The 18,754-nt window shown below is 39.0% G+C and overlaps 1 protein-coding gene across 3 annotated transcripts in view; it reads right to left on the bottom strand.

Annotated features, from left to right (window-relative positions):
• Positions 1-396: 396 nt before the first annotated feature.
• Positions 397-18,754, bottom strand: part of Cadps (calcium-dependent secretion activator 1) — a 34,198-nt gene continuing 15,840 nt past the window's right edge. Inside the window, exons 13-34 of one of the 3 annotated variants that reach the window (XM_074102803.1) lie at positions 18,597-18,718; positions 17,591-17,735; positions 17,047-17,153; positions 16,273-16,448; positions 15,739-15,759; positions 15,460-15,636; positions 14,497-14,633; positions 13,985-14,175; positions 12,698-12,860; positions 11,276-11,423; positions 10,862-10,974; positions 10,084-10,122; positions 8,791-8,947; positions 7,938-8,079; positions 7,676-7,850; positions 6,908-7,042; positions 5,235-5,365; positions 4,428-4,536; positions 3,311-3,445; positions 2,269-2,402; positions 1,922-2,027; positions 397-822 (exon numbers count right to left, since the gene is read on the bottom strand). In XM_074102803.1, coding sequence (XP_073958904.1) covers positions 751-822; positions 1,922-2,027; positions 2,269-2,402; positions 3,311-3,445; positions 4,428-4,536; positions 5,235-5,365; positions 6,908-7,042; positions 7,676-7,850; positions 7,938-8,079; positions 8,791-8,947; positions 10,084-10,122; positions 10,862-10,974; positions 11,276-11,423; positions 12,698-12,860; positions 13,985-14,175; positions 14,497-14,633; positions 15,460-15,636; positions 15,739-15,759; positions 16,273-16,448; positions 17,047-17,153; positions 17,591-17,735; positions 18,597-18,718 — 2,835 coding nt within the window. In that variant the 3' untranslated portion in view covers positions 397-750. The remainder of the gene's footprint in view (positions 823-1,921; positions 2,028-2,268; positions 2,403-3,310; positions 3,446-4,427; positions 4,537-5,234; positions 5,366-6,907; positions 7,043-7,675; positions 7,851-7,937; positions 8,080-8,790; positions 8,948-10,083; positions 10,123-10,861; positions 10,975-11,275; positions 11,424-12,697; positions 12,861-13,984; positions 14,176-14,496; positions 14,634-15,459; positions 15,637-15,738; positions 15,760-16,272; positions 16,449-17,046; positions 17,154-17,590; positions 17,736-18,596; positions 18,719-18,754) is intronic. The other 2 variants (XM_074102805.1, XM_074102806.1) reach the window with 2 other exon arrangements.

Raw genomic sequence — 18,754 nt, 5'->3', positions numbered from 1 at the left:
AAATATATTTTGCCAAAGCGATATGTTTTCTTATTGTAGCATGTGTTTAGTTATGCATTCGTATTTTTTTATTATTGTTATCAATCGTGTTATCAAATACTACTCTTAATATACACACCTATTACAATGGTATCGAATAAATGGTGACCCTAACTGTACACAATAAAGCCTTTTTTATAAAATAATTTCTATATCTACTAAATCACACTAAGCTATGCGACTGGCCACTTATATTTCCTAGCGCGTAAGATGCCACTTCGGCTACTTCATTTTCAAAATGGCGAATATTGTTAACTCTAAACGGAAAGCAAAACGAAATTTATTTCGTCATCACAGAACAGTTGTAAGCTTTTCGTTACTGCTATGAGGAAAATAAGGATAGGCTACTTGAAGCTGTTCTTTATCTTAAATATATATGGCTGAGAAACCACAGCAAATTCTGGAAAAAACGTGGAAGCTACAGAATCAGTAGCTAATCCTTAAACCTTTTTACTGTCACAAATTACATTTATACCTAAATCCCCAACTTTTATGGGGTCAAGTTTATTTTTTCGCTCCCAATTAGTTACAAATTAAAGTAAACCGTTTACCCCATTTCCCGTATAAATCTCCCAGCTAGCAACACTTGATTTAAATAACAGTCAGGGTTGCCAGCGCAAACGAATTTGTCGCCAGTAAATTGCAGTGACAAAAAGCAGCACGGAATCTCCTCTATATAGATATAGGCAAAAGATAATATATATGTGGGCGCTAGAACCAAGATGAAGCGCCGCCTAACTTCGTTGAGAGTTCGCCGATACCGCGGCCGAAAATGTTGCCAACCTGAAAAAAGTGAGGTTTTAACAATTAGGAAACCGAAGTCACTGCGTTTATATGTAGCGCAATTATGTCAATGATTATAATGTTGATAGTAATGTAGGAATGTTACATAAATTCACCCTTTTAATTGTTTACATAAATTCACCCTTTTAATTGTTTTTCTAACACTGTGAAATTCGCAATTTTTAATAAGTACACTGGTCACATAGTTAAGTATCAGTTTCTGGCATTTCTTGGCGGGGACTCCCCTATCAAATGTCAATTCACACAACAATTTACTTAAGCGAAATCACGGCTATTGGTCGGCACGAAAAATCCCCACTATTTCAATAACGTTTCGTTTCATTGCAAAAGGAAAAAGCAAAAGCAAAGTAGTTCAGTAACACCTTATTGACACACTTGGAAATAAATTAACTCGGACTTCGGGTTAAAAAGTACAATACAATAAAAATACTGGTGCGCGCCAAAAGAACTAAATGAATGAGATTTTTTTATGAAGTGCATTTTTGCATGTTTGTATAACAGCAGTGCCGGTTTTAGCACTTCCAGCAACCTGGGCGAGATTTTCACGGCGGTGCCCCTACTTTCGGGAATTTTCTAGTAAGTATAGGCTTTGTCACGGCTTCGCTCAATGAGCGAGAGGATAAAAGGGGCGCCCGGCGCGCGCTCTACAGCGCGTGTGTGACAGTTTAGCTTAATAAGTAGGTAAGTAAGGACCGTCCATGGTATTATTCATTTTATTAACCCCCGACGCAAAAAGAGGGCTGTTATAAGTTTGACCGCTATGTGTGTCTGTCCGTGGCACCGTAGCTCTAAAACGGGTGGGCCGTTTGAATGCGGTTTTTTTTATTTGAGAGCACATTTTCTAGCGATGATTCTCGGACATGATTTATCGGAGATATTGAACTTTGAAGTGACAAAGTCGGGGGATTTTCTACTTCTTGTTGGTGAGGTTATTTATTTGTTTATTTTGATTAGCAGACTTGCCAGTAACATCATGACATTACGGGCCGCGGGACTAGATTCAGAAGTGCTATTGTGTCACAATATTATGCTAGTATGATTTTACTGGCATCATGTAAGTAAATCCTAATGTTCATACCTTGCCAACGACAGCAGTCACGTTACCAAGTTTCGCCTCCTCAGTCAGCGCCTCTAACTTCGACTTGCCGCTCCTCGTGCCTTCTTCCGAACCCTCGTCGCCACCCCTGATAACACAGAATATTTCCATATTATATAGGTTTTTTTATGCAGTACAATTTTAAGATAAACAATTCGGATGTCACAAATCAATTGGTAGGGTCCTCTTAATTTTCAAATAATAGCTTTTGCCCGCGGCTTCGCCCCCGTGAAGTTCGGTTATCGCGCGCTATTCCCTCGGGAACTGTGCATGTTAAATAACAGAAACAAAATGTCGTATCTACTTATCTGACATCTTTTTCTCCTTACCCGGTATCCTGTTGCGCCAACAGTAAGCTGCAGGTGGCTTCTTCGGTGTGCATGCGAGATGCCACGTTCTGGTACACTTTGGAGTTAAGTTTGTCATCAATCACCCCTTGTAACTCGAAGTCGCTGTACATTTTCTGGAAAGTCACAGCTTATTTTAGTAACCGGAGTTACTGAAAATAATAGTTACTTAAGTACAGGCTTTTTGCTTTTTTTTTTAGTAAAGTGGTAGGAAAAAGAGCAGTGGGTCGTAGGAAAGAAATCGTGGAGTTGACGGAAATAAAGAGCGCCGCAGAGCTTTTCAGACTGGCAAAAGACGGAATCACATATGCAGAGCTGACTGCCAACCTTCACTAGTTGGAGAAATAAGCAGCGTAGGACGTCCACCAACGTAATGGAAGGACGGCCTTTAAAGACGCGGGTTCACACTGGATTCAGCGCCGCTTCCAGGCGAAGCAACTGGAGATCTATGTGGGGAGTTGCTTCGCTTGGAAGCGGCCTAAAATTGTTAAGATGTTGATCATGCCGCATAGCAGCAAATTATCGTTCATTGTGGCATTTTTTCAACAGTGGACATCTTTCAGTTCAGCTCCACTCCGATGGCGATAGCACCTTAGTTTGCAGACTGTGTCGTCTGTATTTCCAGATAAATATAACCTAGGGTTCTTCAAGGCTAGCGTGAATAGGCTTTAGTGTTCATTGAGTTATATCAATTTGGGAAGAGTCACTGAGTCCAAACCAAGAATACTGTTAACTATTATTTATTCCCAAAAGGACGAGTACACAGTCCTATGGGCGAGAGACTACTGGCGAGCCCATCGGTATAACTAACCTATAACGATATGGGTAGCTATACAACTGTGTCGCTACAAGGCTATTACTGAACCAGTGAGATATACCTTTGGCCTCACCTGGACTTTTTGTCGGGTGAGATAGGGGTCAAATCAATCAATCAGGGGTCCGCCTGGATGCCGTACTACTGCTCGAACAGCTGCAGGATCAGCTCGTCTGTCACCTGGAAACTGTTTCGCGCTCTCTCTCTCACCTTCAGTATGATAGAGAGGCAGGCGACCTGCTGCGGATGCAGCGCGGGCCGCTCGGCGAGCCACGCGCTCACCAGCCCCACCTGGATGCCGTACCACTGCTCGAACAGCTGCAGGATCCACAGCTCATCTGTCACCTTGAAAATAATACAATAGGTATTAAAGGGGAGCTATTAACACGTTCAAGGACACAGAAACTTTTTAAAAATTTATAGGCAAAATACTGATGATACAGAAATTGCTTGATATGGCAAAATCTCACACAAATACAAATTACGTAGCACCACACACCACACAGTACTAAAGCACATACCTAAATTCGCGGAGCTTGGAAAAAGGCTAAGAAACGTTTTGTACCTCTAGCTCTGACGTGACAGTTAATGTCTTGTAAGTATGTGCATTGCGTGAACAGAATTTAACCTATCAGTTTTTAGGGTTCCGAAGCCAAAATGGCAAAAACGGAACCCTTATAGTTTCGCCATGTCTGTCTGTCTGTCTGTCCGTCCGCAGCTTTGCTCAGGGACTATCAATGCTAGAAAGCTGTAATTTTGCACGAATATACGAGCACGTATATGTAAACTATGCCGACAAACTAGTATAATAAAAAAATAAATTTTTGTAGGGTACCTCCCATAGACGTAAAGTGGGGGTGTTTTTTTTTGTCATCCAACCCTAGAGTGTGGGGTATCGTTGGATTGGTCTTTTAAAACCATTAGGGGTTTGCAAAGACGATTTTTCGATTTAGTCATTTGTTTGCGAAACATTCAACTTTAAAGTGCAAATTTTCATTAAAATCGAGCGTCCCCCCTCTAAAATCTAAACCGTATGGTAGTAAGTATATCAAACTTTCAAGGAAAACTATAACGGCTAAGTTTGCTTGAGAATTATTAGTAGTTAATGTGTAAATAGCAGCCTATGGTGTAAAATATACCTAAACTTGGAAGATTCCGTATTAAATACGAAATCCTTAGAAAAATATTACTTAATTTTTCGTAGTGGCTACGGAACCCTATTTTGGGCGTGTCCTTTACCATATACTCGTATGTAGAATAGATGGACTACAATACCTATTTATTGTACGTCGTCGTGGAGGGGGTAATATTCTAAAGTGGCAAGAACCTTTGATCTTATTTGGTCCATGGAGTTCCTCATGAAGTTGACGTAGCCCTGCCCGATGTCCTTGCCGGATCCCGACACGTTGGCTATCGTCAGAATAGAGCCGATCAAACTGAAAAACAGTATCAAAGTCAAAATCAAAAATCTTTAATTAATTTAGGCTTTTAGCAGCCACTGCTGCTGAACACCTCAAACGGCGCAAATAAGCTTATACTAGCCGTACACGCGACTACGTCCGTGTTGAATTCGTTTACTGCTATCCCAAGGTAATTAATGCAATTTTCCGGGGGATAATAAATATCCTACGAGCAAATCCGGGACTCAAACTATCTGTATACCTACCGAATTTGATCTTAATCGGTTCAATGGTTTAGACGTTATGAAGTAGCAAACAAACAGACTCACAAACTTTCGCATTTATAATATTAGTCAGTGAGATAAAAACGACTGGAGACCAGAAGGAAGGCAGCTATTTCTGCCAACGTTTAACCCTGGCTATTCAACGCGGAAACGCTGCCTGTTGTATTAACCCCCGACGCAAAATGAGAGGTGTTATAAGTTTGAGCGCTATGTGTCTGTCTGTGGCACCGTAGCTCTTAAAGGGGTGAACCGATTTGAATGCAGTTTTTTTATTTGAAAGCAGGGTTTCTAGCGTTGGTTCTTAGACAAGTTTTATCTAAATCGGTTCCGCCGTTTTTGAGATATTGAACTTTGAAGTGACAATGTCGGGGGTTTTCCAACTTTATGTTGTTTAGGTTATCTCTAGAGTGCTCATATGGTAAAGACGGAACTGATACCCCAAAATCTTACCTTCCCTCATCAAACCGTGCTATCTTCGCCAGCGTGGCTTCGAGCACAGCCGAGAGTCTCGTGGTCATGCCGGTCGCCATCGCTTGCATACACGAGTCTATCTGGGCATCCATTTTTGCGTGGTACTGATACTGTGGAAAACAAGTTAATAATGTAACGTTTTAAACTTTCACTTTCACTCATAGTCAAAATACCACAAACGGGACATCACGCTAACACACACTAGTAATATTTCTCTCGACGTTTGTGGTAAGTCCCGTTTGTGGTACGAGTATATTTACTATAAGTTAATAATGTATAACTAAGGCCATATTACCTTTAACATGAAAGACGTTGTACCTTCTAGTATTATCTATTCTGTGATTGTACTGAATAAGTAATTACAACGGCTACCTACACTTTCTGGAGTTCATCTCATCACATTGTGTTTTTTATTGTGTTTAAAGTTTTTAAACAGGTACCTCTGAAAACAGCATTGTGGCTTGCCCAATTTAAACTAAGTAAGTATCAATACACCTTCTTGGCGGTGAAGCAGCAGGTACATGCCACATAAAACCGAAGCAACTGAAGTTCTATATTAGGGGAAGCCGTTCCAACAGTGGACCTCCTTCGACTGATAAGTATGATGATGATGATTATTTGCAAAAAGTAATTAGATAATCTTTCTTTCTAGTAGTTCCTAATATACAGCGTTTTTAAATAACCTATCACACCGATAGCTAAAAGCGCAGACAATTGTACAGTACGTGGCGATAAAGTAAAGATTGCACATACCTACATGTTCAATTTTAAATTAGCTACTTGACAGAATTCTAGACCACTAGACTTATTTTCTTCCTTTTAGTTTTTAAGGCAGACGGGTTTTTCATTTTTTAAATTGAATGTTTTATTTTTTAGTTTTTTGATATTTTGTGAAAATGATCGATTATAAAGTATTATAACCCATGTATATTTACTTAGAATGGGCTAATTATTAGCATACATTTTTGACCCTTATTGTTACAACACAACATACCTCCTTCGGGCAATCGGGTAAAAAGAGATGATGAACGCGATCGCGAGTGCCAGAGCGTTAGCCAATACGGCCAGGCCCCTCTTCCCCACTGGGCACACTGGGCACGTGCCCAGGGCCCCGCGATGCATTGGGGCCCCCTATCCCCTACTCCATTACCAAACGACAACCGATAGCTAAATAGTGCTTTATTATCGTCATAGGGGCCCCAAAAAGGACGGTTATAAAATTTATTAATAATTTGTGGGTAGTTTTGTTTTGTTTCATAAAACATATGTGGGTACTTGGGGAGTTACAGTGACAAATTAAAACGGTGGTTGTGGTTCGTTAGTCTAACAACTGGTAGCATGGTGTACGGTTGTGTCACTCTGAAGATGAGCTCTGGTTGAGTTCGAAACGCGTCAGTGCAGTGTGGTGGTGGTGATAGATGGGTTTGTGTGATTTGTGTGTGTTCTTACAGTGTGGAGGTGGAGGAACTGCATGAACACGCATATTTTGCATAAGCTTAGCTATCGTAAGGTCGCGGGTGAGCAAGGAAATTCTTTTAGTTCATTGATAGGGGCCCCATTATCCTAATGTGCCCAAGGCCTCTAATAGGTGAAAGACTGCCCTAAATACGGCTACTGTCGTTTCTGTATTCTGTATGGCTTTGTGAACTCACAATATCAACGCCTTCTACCGCACACAGCTTCAGCGCTTGGTTCTTGGCGTCGAGAGCCACGTTGACCATCGCGCAAGTCTCGGCTGGCAGGATGTAGTCCGTTGACATGAAGGTAATGCTTTTTTTCAGCCACGACTAGAAATAAACAGAGAGGATCTAAATAGTGTTTGCAGGATAGACCAGTGTTCTGGAAGCGGAGTTGCAATCAGCCAGCAGCAGATGTGTTAGACGGAAATCAAACATTGGTATTACCGCAAGACAGGTGTTTTACATGTTTTGCAGCGTAGGACGTCAACCAAAAAAGCCGCGGGTTCACGGTGAATGCAGGAAGCTTCTAACCAAAGCACCTGGCGGTCTATGGAGGTGTCTTATGTCCAACAGTGGACGTCCTACAGCTGATATGATGAAGACGAAATGTTTTACATGGAAAGAGCTCCCAGTGTCTTAGTTCCAGGTGGCTATCATGTCGCTAACACTTCGGCCCATCATCCAGCTCTGTTGCTGATTGATGTTGATCATTATCATTATTAGCGGTATCACCTGACACCTGCATCATGTTACTAGTCTTCTGCTTGAACTGCTGAAGCAGCAGTTCCTGACTCAGCTGTATAATACAGAGGCCGGAAATTAACCTGATCTTGAAGGTACCAAAAATGAAGCTTACCTGGAAGAAGCTCTGCGTCTTATAGAGATAACCTATCATGTCGCTATCTAGCTTCGTCTAGTAACAAATTGACTAGCCGTAATGCAAACAGAGCATGTTTATACCTGGAAGGAGCTCTCAGTGCGCTGGATGCAAGTTTCCATCATATCGCTGGCCATCAGTTTGAGCCGCTGTTCCAGATGCGAGCGGAACTCCGGCTCGGGCCAGTGCAGGTCGCGAATGAAGCACTGCAACGCGTCCAGCTTCCAGAACAGCTCTTCACTTGTTGAACACCCATTGCTGAGGAATAGCATATATACTTATTATTCGTAGGACGGACTAAATACATTTTTTTACACAAGACACTAGGTACCCAATTATACTAACCCTTTTATTTCCCAGCGCTCCTTCTCGAATCCCTTGTGCAGGCTCTGCGCGATGGAGGACTCCATCAAATCCACGTAGCGCACCACCAGAGGGGCGAACGTGTCTCTCAGGTGCTCGTGGAAACGACCGCCTTTTAGGTTCTCTGTTCAATGTCACAGCAGATTAGTCCATAACTGTTTCAAAAACGAAAAAGTTGGTCGGATGCGCCGGATGCAATTCAAACCTACACGTAATGGCTATACACGTCAGTTGAACCGTATCGCAGGGATTCTTTAAGCCTTTATCAAGATTTTTTTAATATTTAAGTACGGCAAATGCTGACTTCAATAGGGTTTTACGGAGTGGTACGAACAAACTTGTCAGGATAGCAAATGTAACTGCATCACGAGGCTCCCGACCAACCTACACAAAACTAATCCCTTGCATACGTCAATAGTAGCACATAATAGTGCCATCCATCGCAACAATTGATGTATTTCTTAGCATGACTTGCTACTAATACCTAGAAGTAGATTAATGATAAAGGATTTCTAGAGATACCTTTGGTTTCGTACTAAAACTTTATCTCTGTATTTATGCAGCCATCACCTATGTTTCACAAATAAAACACTTTTGACTTTGACTTTGACTTTGATCGAGTTTTATTCACACAAATTACAAGCTAAGTGGCCAGTGGGGTTTCCACTGCGAGCAGAGTGGGCCTCGTAAATATCTTCACGGAAAACCGAATTCCAAGCAATTCCATCTTTAAAGTGTTTTGCTGCATGATATGTAGTTCATTGTTGCGAGTTAAACGGGGTCTTTACTTTATTCTTTACGACAACCCTGCTTTAGAGAAGGTTAATTTGATTACCATCAGTCCTCAGATAGTCATTCAGGATCTGGAACAGTGGGAACGAATCCCAAGTGTCAGGCGGCTGCTCAGCCAACACTCTGTCCATGTCGACACCGAACAAGGCCCAAAAGATCTCAGCGTGCTCCACCAGCAGCTCCGAGAACCACGCGAATGCCTGAATGGAGAAGAAGATGAAAGTGATGACGAAGAAGAATTCGATGAAATTGGATTGAAAATTTTGGAGACTTCAAGTAGCTAAAAGTTCTGCGGTTGATGGGAATAAAACAGGGGACCAACGTGGCAAAGAGAACCATGCTTCTGAAACTGTGCATGGATAAAAAATATCGTCATCTGATATTTTGTAGTCAAATAGCGAATTGGCAAAGTGAAATCTGCATAGGATGTGCCAAATTTGAAACTCTTACACTAAAAGTCGTCTTTTGATTAAGTATTATACTTACCATATTGAGTTATTTGTGTGTCAAAATATTTGCGAGTAAGTATTGAACAAACACTACGTAAAAACTGTGTAAAGGCAAATATTTTGACTGTTTTCTTCAATTATCTAAAAATAAACCATGCACAATACAATACGTATTATGTAATTTCAAATAAATAAAATAATTAAGGCGGTCTATCTACGTTTTGATTTCGCTGCTAATAAAGCCGTAATTTTAAAGTGTTAACAATCTAATGTTATTGTTTATGATAAATGTGCATCATTCAATGCTGCTGATGTTCTAATATACACCTTGATGATTGGGTTTACGACAAGTAATATACTTTAAACAGGTGCAAGCGTAGTTAGTTACTAAAGAACAGCGTACTACGGAAGCGAGTTTTTTCTGTAATGTGCTTAATGTATTGTAACTTCCTACGATGTTTAGTACCGAAGCTGTCTATGTAGTGTTCAGTAACGTTAAGAGTAATGGAGTAGACTGCATAGAATATCGTGAAACACTTTTCATTTCAGACGTGGTATCGGAAAACCCTGCCAATTCGGATAATGATTGTAAAAGTATGCAATATTTTTTGATATTTAAGCCCAGAATGAAAAGTTATAGACTGGCCGTCGTGTTGCACTATTTATCCCATTCTCATTCGATTCATGCAACGTTTCTTTTTGGATACTAAGTAACATCTATATTTGCTCAAGCGTGTTTCAACTATAAAATATTTAGTTACAGTTCTACTCCTTTCGCAACTTTGTGATCAAACCAATCAAGTGAAGTATGACCAAGAAGATCGAGTGAACAAACTGACAAGTGATTTGATCAGCGTCGAGCATTCAATCAAATTATGAGTAGTTACATTTGGTTGACCGCTAGAGTCCGGTTTTGTGTTATAAACCTGCGGAGAAATAAATAAGATAAGATAGAAGTGGGATATAAAAAGTTAAATAGAGTACTTAGCTTACATCCAATGTCGGAAAGTGAACTGATATACATTCACTTAGCAACTAAGCCACATAAAAGAATTGAGGAAAATAAAGAACCTCTCCAGGATTCCAACTTAAAATAAAATATCGAGTACACAGCGATGATGAATATATTTTGAAAAATATAGAAGTCTTGACTGGAATAAAAACGTGGACGTTTTCTTCCTTGAAAAGTTGATACTTTTGAAAATATCGTCATGTACTGCCTGAACTGGAAATATTTAATAACTTACAAAAAATAATAAGAAATATTTTCAATTCAGTGATACAAAATACAAATAATACTGCCTCATCATTCCCCACACTAATAGCGACAGGAAAGTAGGGTGCTATTGTTCAGTGAACACTGATTTTACGTGGTAAAACTTCTTAAGGAATATTTTAAGGACTAAAAAATTCAACGTTACCAATTCAAAATTCACTTGAAATATCTTGAGAAGTTTTACCTGAACAGAAATCACGACATACAGGGTAGACATAGACACTGTTAGCAAATATTTCGGAGTAAAATATGTATGTACTATCTTTTTCGCTATAACTTCTTCATGACAAAATACAATAAATAATTTGATCTATGCCTTTTCCAAATTCATCAACTTCAATTTTACTCTGAAATTCGGCTTCCTATAAATCAGTATTATTCATTATTACCTCGGCGTAGTGTTCTTCGTTCTGCTGTAGAAGGTCAACGCAAAGCTCTGCTAAATGGATAAGGTCTTCAAGTTTTTTCGCTGGTGTCACCATTGTTTCACCTCTCAAGTCCTCTGGATAAAGGTATTTGATATTTTTTACTTACGTCTAGACTAGAATCTGTTTCACTACTATCTAATGAAGCCCTGATATATGTATTATAAGTGCGTGACAGATATTTGTGTTGCTGTGACATCACTCTCCGATTTTTATATCAAATTTTAACACCAATCAAATCCAATTATTTTAGTTTTGGAGGGCAGATACAGACCGAATATTATATATTTTACAGTGGGTTTATAACATTCGCCATTGTTAAAAATATGTTCAGGGCTCTATTTTTAACATGATGCTTTATGTTGACGATATGCTTACCTTCAATATTGGCCTTCTGACTCAATTGCGTGTAGTTAAGTAGAGCTGCATTTTCGAGGCTAGTTTGGATCATAGCGCGCACTTCTTCAGGAGCAACTGGGGTTACCACATCCTTCATTAGCACTCGTTCTAAGAGTGACAGTGTGGCCTGAAAAATTACAGATTTAGTATTCATTAAATTTTTTGTTGAGATGACTCACATAAAATAGTAAAAACTTAAGGAGAACTCCTTAAGTTTTTACTATCTTGATGCTGATAAATTTTTGACGTAAAATTCTTGAACATGGGCACAAGTAAAACTTAAGTTTCTTTTACATACTTACGTTTGCTACTGTTTGTGTCTTACTCTGAGTATTTACTTAGGTATATTTTTATGTTTCAATTTTAGATTCAGCCTCTTTTACTACATTGCTACTTTCATTGAAATCTGCGGTGAAAGTTTTTAATTTTACACGGTAATCTTAAATGTGATGAAAACAATTCTTACAATGCACTTGAATGGAATCTTCAATACTATATTTATTTAAGTTTACGTAAGTACATATACTTAGTCTGTCCGGCGGCGTAAGAATAAAGAGCATTACAACTTGGTACAATAGTATTTTTAATTCGACAGATGATAAGTCGTACTCGTAACCGTAATACGAAGAAGTGAATTTCGACCTAAACGCTATCGATTAAAGCTTAAAATGCCTACCCTATCCTCCAATGTTTTTTATTGCATTTCCAATTTTAGTGATGCCATTTAACATTGAACCTTATTACAAACTATTATGTCGGCGGCCGATCGTAAAATCCGCCAGATCACGAAATTCCTAAGTGCCATTTTATGATATGCCTAAAAGTTGGCCAGACATATCACGATGTGCCTGAGAAACATTACGGCAGATCGATTAGAGCAATGCATTCGTCGATATTCCTAGCTCTATACTGGGCACATCGTGATATGTCCAAAAAAGAAAATTTTAAGTACGACGAGCGAAGCGAGGAGTGTTTGTATGAATTGTGATTACAACGCACGAGCTGAGCGAGCGAAGCGAGCGTTCCGCGGCAGCGGTCGGCGAAGTGCCAAAGCCGATATGGCGGCATTTCATGATATGCCTAGGAATTTCATGATCTGCCTAAACTGGCCAAATCATGAAATGGCGGCGTTTCATGATATGCCTAGGAATTTCATGATCTGCCTAAACGTCAAAACGGCCGCCAACATATTGATAAGAAATCACTTAGGTAGGTACGCTCTTTTTTAAGAGATAACTAATTAGCTTATCTTTATGGCGCCGCCGGACAGACTATATAACCTTTCTTTCTCATATTGCGATTCAATTGCAACTTGCAAGCCTGATTGTTACACCTCTTTCTATATCTAGTTAACGTGCTTTAAATTTAAAGCTAGTTTCTCTTGACCTTTCTCTTCCTTACCTTCAGTGCCCCCTCAGGCCGTCCGAACGGAAACGCGTATCTGAAGTTAGTGATCTGATGCTGCAGCAGCGCTTTCAGCCGTTCCTTGATCTCTGCAAACTTCTCCTTCTCTTGGACCGTGATGCTGCCGACGCCGTCGGGCCTGCCAGGCAACGTGGCCGTACTGTGAACCACTTGCGTGTGGGGCTTAATCTAGTAGGACACAAGCAGGATAGGGGGACCGTCGAGCTGGCAACTAGAGGTTCTTCATTTTGCTCAAGATATTATTAAACTCCAATGCTTATTCAGTTTTGCCATGTGACTTTTAAGTAGGTATGTTTATTTATATATCGATTTGTGATAAAATGATGTTTAATAAAAAATATTTGTATTGTACTGTTTGTTATTTAATTTTTGCTGTCTTTTCCTAGGAGCAAATTATTTAAGAATTCTGAAATATTCAATTCTTAAAAATTTTCAATTACAATTTTCAAGGTTATTTAAAGTAGCAGTTGGATTTTTATTCATTATTTTATGGAAAGTATAAAGGTACCCAACGAAAGGTACGGTAGGTAGGTACTGTAAATGTACCGTCGAATGGTAAATATGTTTATAACTTTTGTTAAATACGAAGGTACGTTACGTGTTATGTAATTAAGATTTTATGACACTGCCAACTCCACAGATCCGGAAAAAGAAAGTATTAGTCAGGGAAAGCAGGCCACATTTAGTATTAAGCACACATATCCAAGTATATTACAATAAGTTAGAATTCACGGGATCATCTAATAGTTCAGTACATAGAAAGCAAGTCTGGTGTGGAGGCACATTCATGAGTATGTGTTAACTATTAAGGGCGTATATACTATAAGCTGTTTTCGATTAATTAGTTTTATGTCTGAAACTGTTTTTTATTATTATCACCAGAAGACATTTTAACAAAACAATAATGCTGAAAGATAAACTTTGTAGCAGGTACTTGAAACATATAAAAACTTCAATCTAAAACAGTTTTCTGTCTCAGGTAGACCACGCTATAAAAAGTACATGACCAAATACAGATCCCTGGGGAACACGAATCTAAAACATCAATGTCTAGGACACTAACAAGCAAATAGGAATGGTCATATTTATTTCTTTTATCCTACTACCTTCACACTGTCATAATGTTTATACTGTACACAACAAAAATCAGTAGGTAGGTATTAATGTATCTACATATTGAATTATTTAGTAAAAGGCTTTTATTAAATCGATTTTTCAGTTATCTTTTTGAACTTGTTCATAGGATAATCAATTCACACTCACCTGTTACCATGGACGTGACTGGCGCAAAACGCAAAGGAATAATGCATAAGCGTCGGATCCACCGTCTGGGAGGCACTCTCGGCAACGTCCAAGAGGTCAGAGAGGTAGCAAAGGTGACGGAAGCAGCCGCGGACGCCGTAGCGGGCACAGTACTCGTCAAGCACGAACACTTGGCCGGGTGAAAACCAGCCCTGAGAGACAGAAAAAGAAACAGTTCCGTGATAATTACCTGATAAATGCGTCAAAATATTATTTTGACATCCAATATGTTTAAGATTTATTATCTAAGTCGTGAGATGCGTGTTCGTAGGAATTGGATATAGGTAGGTATCAAATTTTTTAGAACCCTAATGGAGTATTAAACCTTTACTTAATGGTCTATTTTTCAAGGTTCGTTGTTTATTTTATTCTAATATTCTGTTGCAAAACTAAAACATGAAATATAAATGGTATTTGTAACAGCGACTCCTTTCGTGGTCACATATTGCCCCATTTAACTTCTCTAGACTCACCAAAGAGCAGTACGGATCCTGCAGTCGATACTTCAGCGTGAGCGACTGCAGCTTGCAGAACAGCTGATGGTGGTCGTACTGACAGGGGTCGGCCTGGATGTAGTCTTCCATGCCATGCTTCCGCGCCTTGTCTGCATCTGGCATGAACGTCCAGTTATTTTTGATGCGAGGGTAACATTCAATAATAAAGAATAATAATAAATAATGAATAATAATAATAATAAAGAATAGAGTAATTGTGTGTGGGAGGCTTTTGTAAACTTTGGATTTTTTTGACTGCCGTTATTGACTGAAGTAGTCTTTGGAGATTGGTGGAAAATAGCTAAAATGATGTACGAGTATTATCCGTATTTGGGCTCCTCTGCACTTTTCATCAGGTGAGATAGCGGTCGAACACGGGACAATTTTATGTAAAAAAAAAAACTGCAAATCTCCTGATTTCTTCTCCTAAACCTGCCTAAATTTTTTAAATATGTAGTATTTTTTGCAATCGATACGTACCTATAAGAGTTTCTGAAAGCACCGGGATTTAGATACGAGACTTTGTCAAATGATTTAAATAAAGTACGAGATTTTGTTGATAACTAATTCTATAGTAATGATTGTATTCAATACACTTCTACTAGAAATACTAAAACTAACCAATATCATTATTTTTTGGATGGGGCCGAAGACGCGCCAGCCCCAACACCATCTTAAGAATGTTCACAGATAGTGTAGACTGTATCTATATGACACATTGTGATGACCTACATGCCCTCATTTACGTTAATGTGGTAGTTGGGTCGGTATATAGGCCTGGCCAACTGCCAATATTTTGTAAGTTTTACTAACCCTTTAGATTAAGCAATATACTATTACTAGGTACAGGTATCAGTTATGATGTGTCAATTAGTTACGCGAAATCTTTTTTGACAAAAGGTTCATCACATTCTTCAGTTCCAAGAGCGTTCAATACTTTACCTCCCATGATTTTATGGTGCGTGTCAGAAGTAGTGGGTGGTGTGGGCTTATGGCTCTGCCCTGTGGCACGGTACAAAGCCATAACCCACAGGTGGCATTCGTTCTCATCGCCAACCCCCATGAGGACCGATTCACCATCACGGACAGCATTCATGAAGTTCTTTGCGCCTTCCAGTTCTAGAACATTGACAAAGATGGTCAGTATTTTCCTAAATTGTGGCATGATAGTGAAGTATTTTGAAGTGAGTGATAGTTTAATTATTTGGCATCTGAACTTACCTTGTCCAACCATCAGCTGGGCTGTGAATTAAAAAAAACGGCAATAGGTTAGAAAATTATGTATAATTAAATGTAAGTACCTATGTTGCTGCGGTAGTTGTGGTAAAAAAAACACAAAAGGATATCTAGGCCTCTTGATGCTTATTTTCACACGTGATAGTAAGAATAAGTGCTTCTGATTCAAGATTACCTAGGTACATTCTTCGGAAAATAAATGTCAAAAATATTTGATTCCCCGTACATAATGATCTTACATATCCAGTACCGGAGGGTCCAAACATTTTCTACTTTAAACTGATTTCGGTAAATAATTGGTCACTTTTACTGTCACTAGTATTAAAATGCGACCATGGAAGCCGAGCGAGCGAAAAATGAGCACGCAGGCGGCAGCACCGGCAAAGCACTAGGACCACATAATATCAGGAAAAATTGGCCCCTTCTAGTGCTGATTATGTAAGATGTTTATGTACGAGGAACAAGGGAAAATAATATTAACTAAAATGCTAAAATGTATGATTAGAATTGTGCACATACCACTAGCGAGTTCGATGTAGTCAACAGTGAACCCATCCAACTGCATCATCTCGGCCGGCTCGGACTTCTTGTCCTTGTACGAGCAGAGGGCGAACGTGTACTGGCTCACTTGGACGAGCACCATGTAGCGCCGCTTCCATTTCCGCCACACGTTCTTGCCAATAACGTGGAGGTAACTGAAACAGTTGAATCCCCATCAGCAATCCAGTAAATGCTCGTTATCTAGACAAAAATGAAGGACGCTCTCATGATCATAATTGACGATGACGATGAGCCCACAATTGAAGATAAGTAAAACGTGTAAGAATTAAAGTTGTAGTAAATTTTAGTAACTTCTAATTATAATGCAGTAAAACAACATTTCTTATCATCCGGCATCGTTTTCGAGATATGGACAGAAAAAGAAAAAGAAAAGAAAAAAAATCCTGAGTCCGCTCCTTTTGCCACAAAAAAAATTGTACTGATAGGTTTAGTGTATGTTTTCTTTTTTAACTGTTTTTTAAGTATTTATTTTTATTTGTGGCAATAAATGATTTATTTCTTTCTTTCTTTATGTTTGTCTCCTAATTAGTCAAACAAAATACCAGTTAAACTTTCTGCTTTCGCTTTTTCTATACACATTCTCCTTATGAGCACTCATTTACCAAGCTACAATCATTCCCTAAAATATTTCGCATTACTTTTATAACTGTTGTTATCATCAAAAATAGACAAGATGACTAAGTTTCAACTTTAATGTTTAACTTTTCACGTGACTCTGTCAACAAATCTTACCCGCAATGCTTCATGTTCAAAGGCTTGTCCATTCGGCACGCGATCTTGATCCTAAGATCTTGGTCAGGCAGGTTTTTTGGAACTGTCATGCGATGCCATTCTGGAGCCTGGAAAGGCATTTTGCCAAATCAAAATGTGAATAAATATTTATCTTAGCTTAGCTGTTGAATAGCAATTGTTTTAGTTAAGTTAGTTGTTTCGTTTGTTGGCAGGTAAGAAGGAAGGTAGTTATGAAGAAGGTAGATATGGATTTCCGCAAAGTAACGCCTGAATCCATCTATTACATCAGAAGGAGATGAAGTATGTATGATTGTCGATCAGCAAATGATTGTTATTATGGTACTCGTGATGCTGTAGACTCAAAAAGTACTAGCCAATTGAATGGGCGTCTCATAGAAAGCAATCATATGAAACAGCGATCATGGAATCAGAAGAACTGATTCTAAATAACCTGTACTCCTGACATTTATGCAATTTAAGCCAATTGCTACATCTGCAATTTATCACTAGAATCTTCATCATCATCACTGATTTGAGTACTAACCTTACTAGACAGAGGTGTTGGTCGGAGCACTACTTTGCCCAATTCTTTGTCTTCTAACGCCAGCACGCCAGGGTTCTCGGTGTAAAGCTTGACTTTAACAGCAGGAAGAGGCTGTGTGGTGCTGAAGTCTCCTTGAGTATCCCACCTGGATGCCAAAAAGTTATTAGCAATTAAAAATGTAGGATGCGCTTGTTCTATTATTTCTATTTACTTATATCCGATGATTCCGATGCAACACTGGCATTAAACCTATCGTGTCTCGTCTAAAATATATTTCGGCGATAGTGTGTGAGACGTATGTTTGGAAACTGTTTAATCATTAATACACTCAGCGGCAAATATAACCGCCCACCTATTTTTCTCGTTTATTATAAAAACAGTTGTTGTTTTAATGTTTGTTCTAGAAGGTATTTCTTGAATTGAAACAAATGTTGTAAATGGTTTGGTTTGGTTGTAGTTAAGTTTTGCTCGTTATTAAAAGAGATTACTTTGGTACTATTTGATCAATTTGACGGCAAAAATGTGTAAACCCCTAAAATAACAAACTTTAACTTTAAGGTTAGTTAGTTACATTACACTTCTTTGGGACACTAGCAGTTAACCGCGACTTTATTCTCGTAGAATTCGGTTATCGCTATCCCACGGGAACTTATGCAATTTTTCGAGATAAAAACTATCCTATGTCTATCCCCGGAACTCAAATTATCTGTATACCGAATTTCATCTAAATCGGTTCAACGGTTTAAGCGTGATGAAGTAACAAACAAACAAACAGACTTACAAAGTTTCTCATTTATAATATAAGTAGGATAGGATTATCGATTAGTAGGATGAGAAATAGACCGTTAAACATTAATAAGCTCCGATATTCATGGTCTACACAACATTGACATCCGTCCGTAAATTCTTCAGTCTCCCGCGTTATCACAACACTGGTAGATGCACCGAAATATTAGAAGTTAATCCCGTAGAAAATTTGTATAAGCTCAATATTGTTTATACTTACATTGGCTTTGACGCCTCTGCTTGATCAGTCTGCAGTTTGTCGCCCCCTTCCACCTCCATAGTACAATATACTATTCGGTTCGGGGCTAACGACTTTAGACCCTTTACCTCCATCACTACCACCTAGAATACATTCCAATGTAACACATGCAACATCAT

Source organism: Choristoneura fumiferana, chromosome 19 (genome assembly GCF_025370935.1).
Source record: "Choristoneura fumiferana chromosome 19, NRCan_CFum_1, whole genome shotgun sequence".
In the NCBI taxonomy this organism is placed as follows: domain Eukaryota; kingdom Metazoa; phylum Arthropoda; class Insecta; order Lepidoptera; family Tortricidae; genus Choristoneura; species Choristoneura fumiferana.
This window is presented reverse-complemented; position numbering and strand designations above follow the sequence as displayed.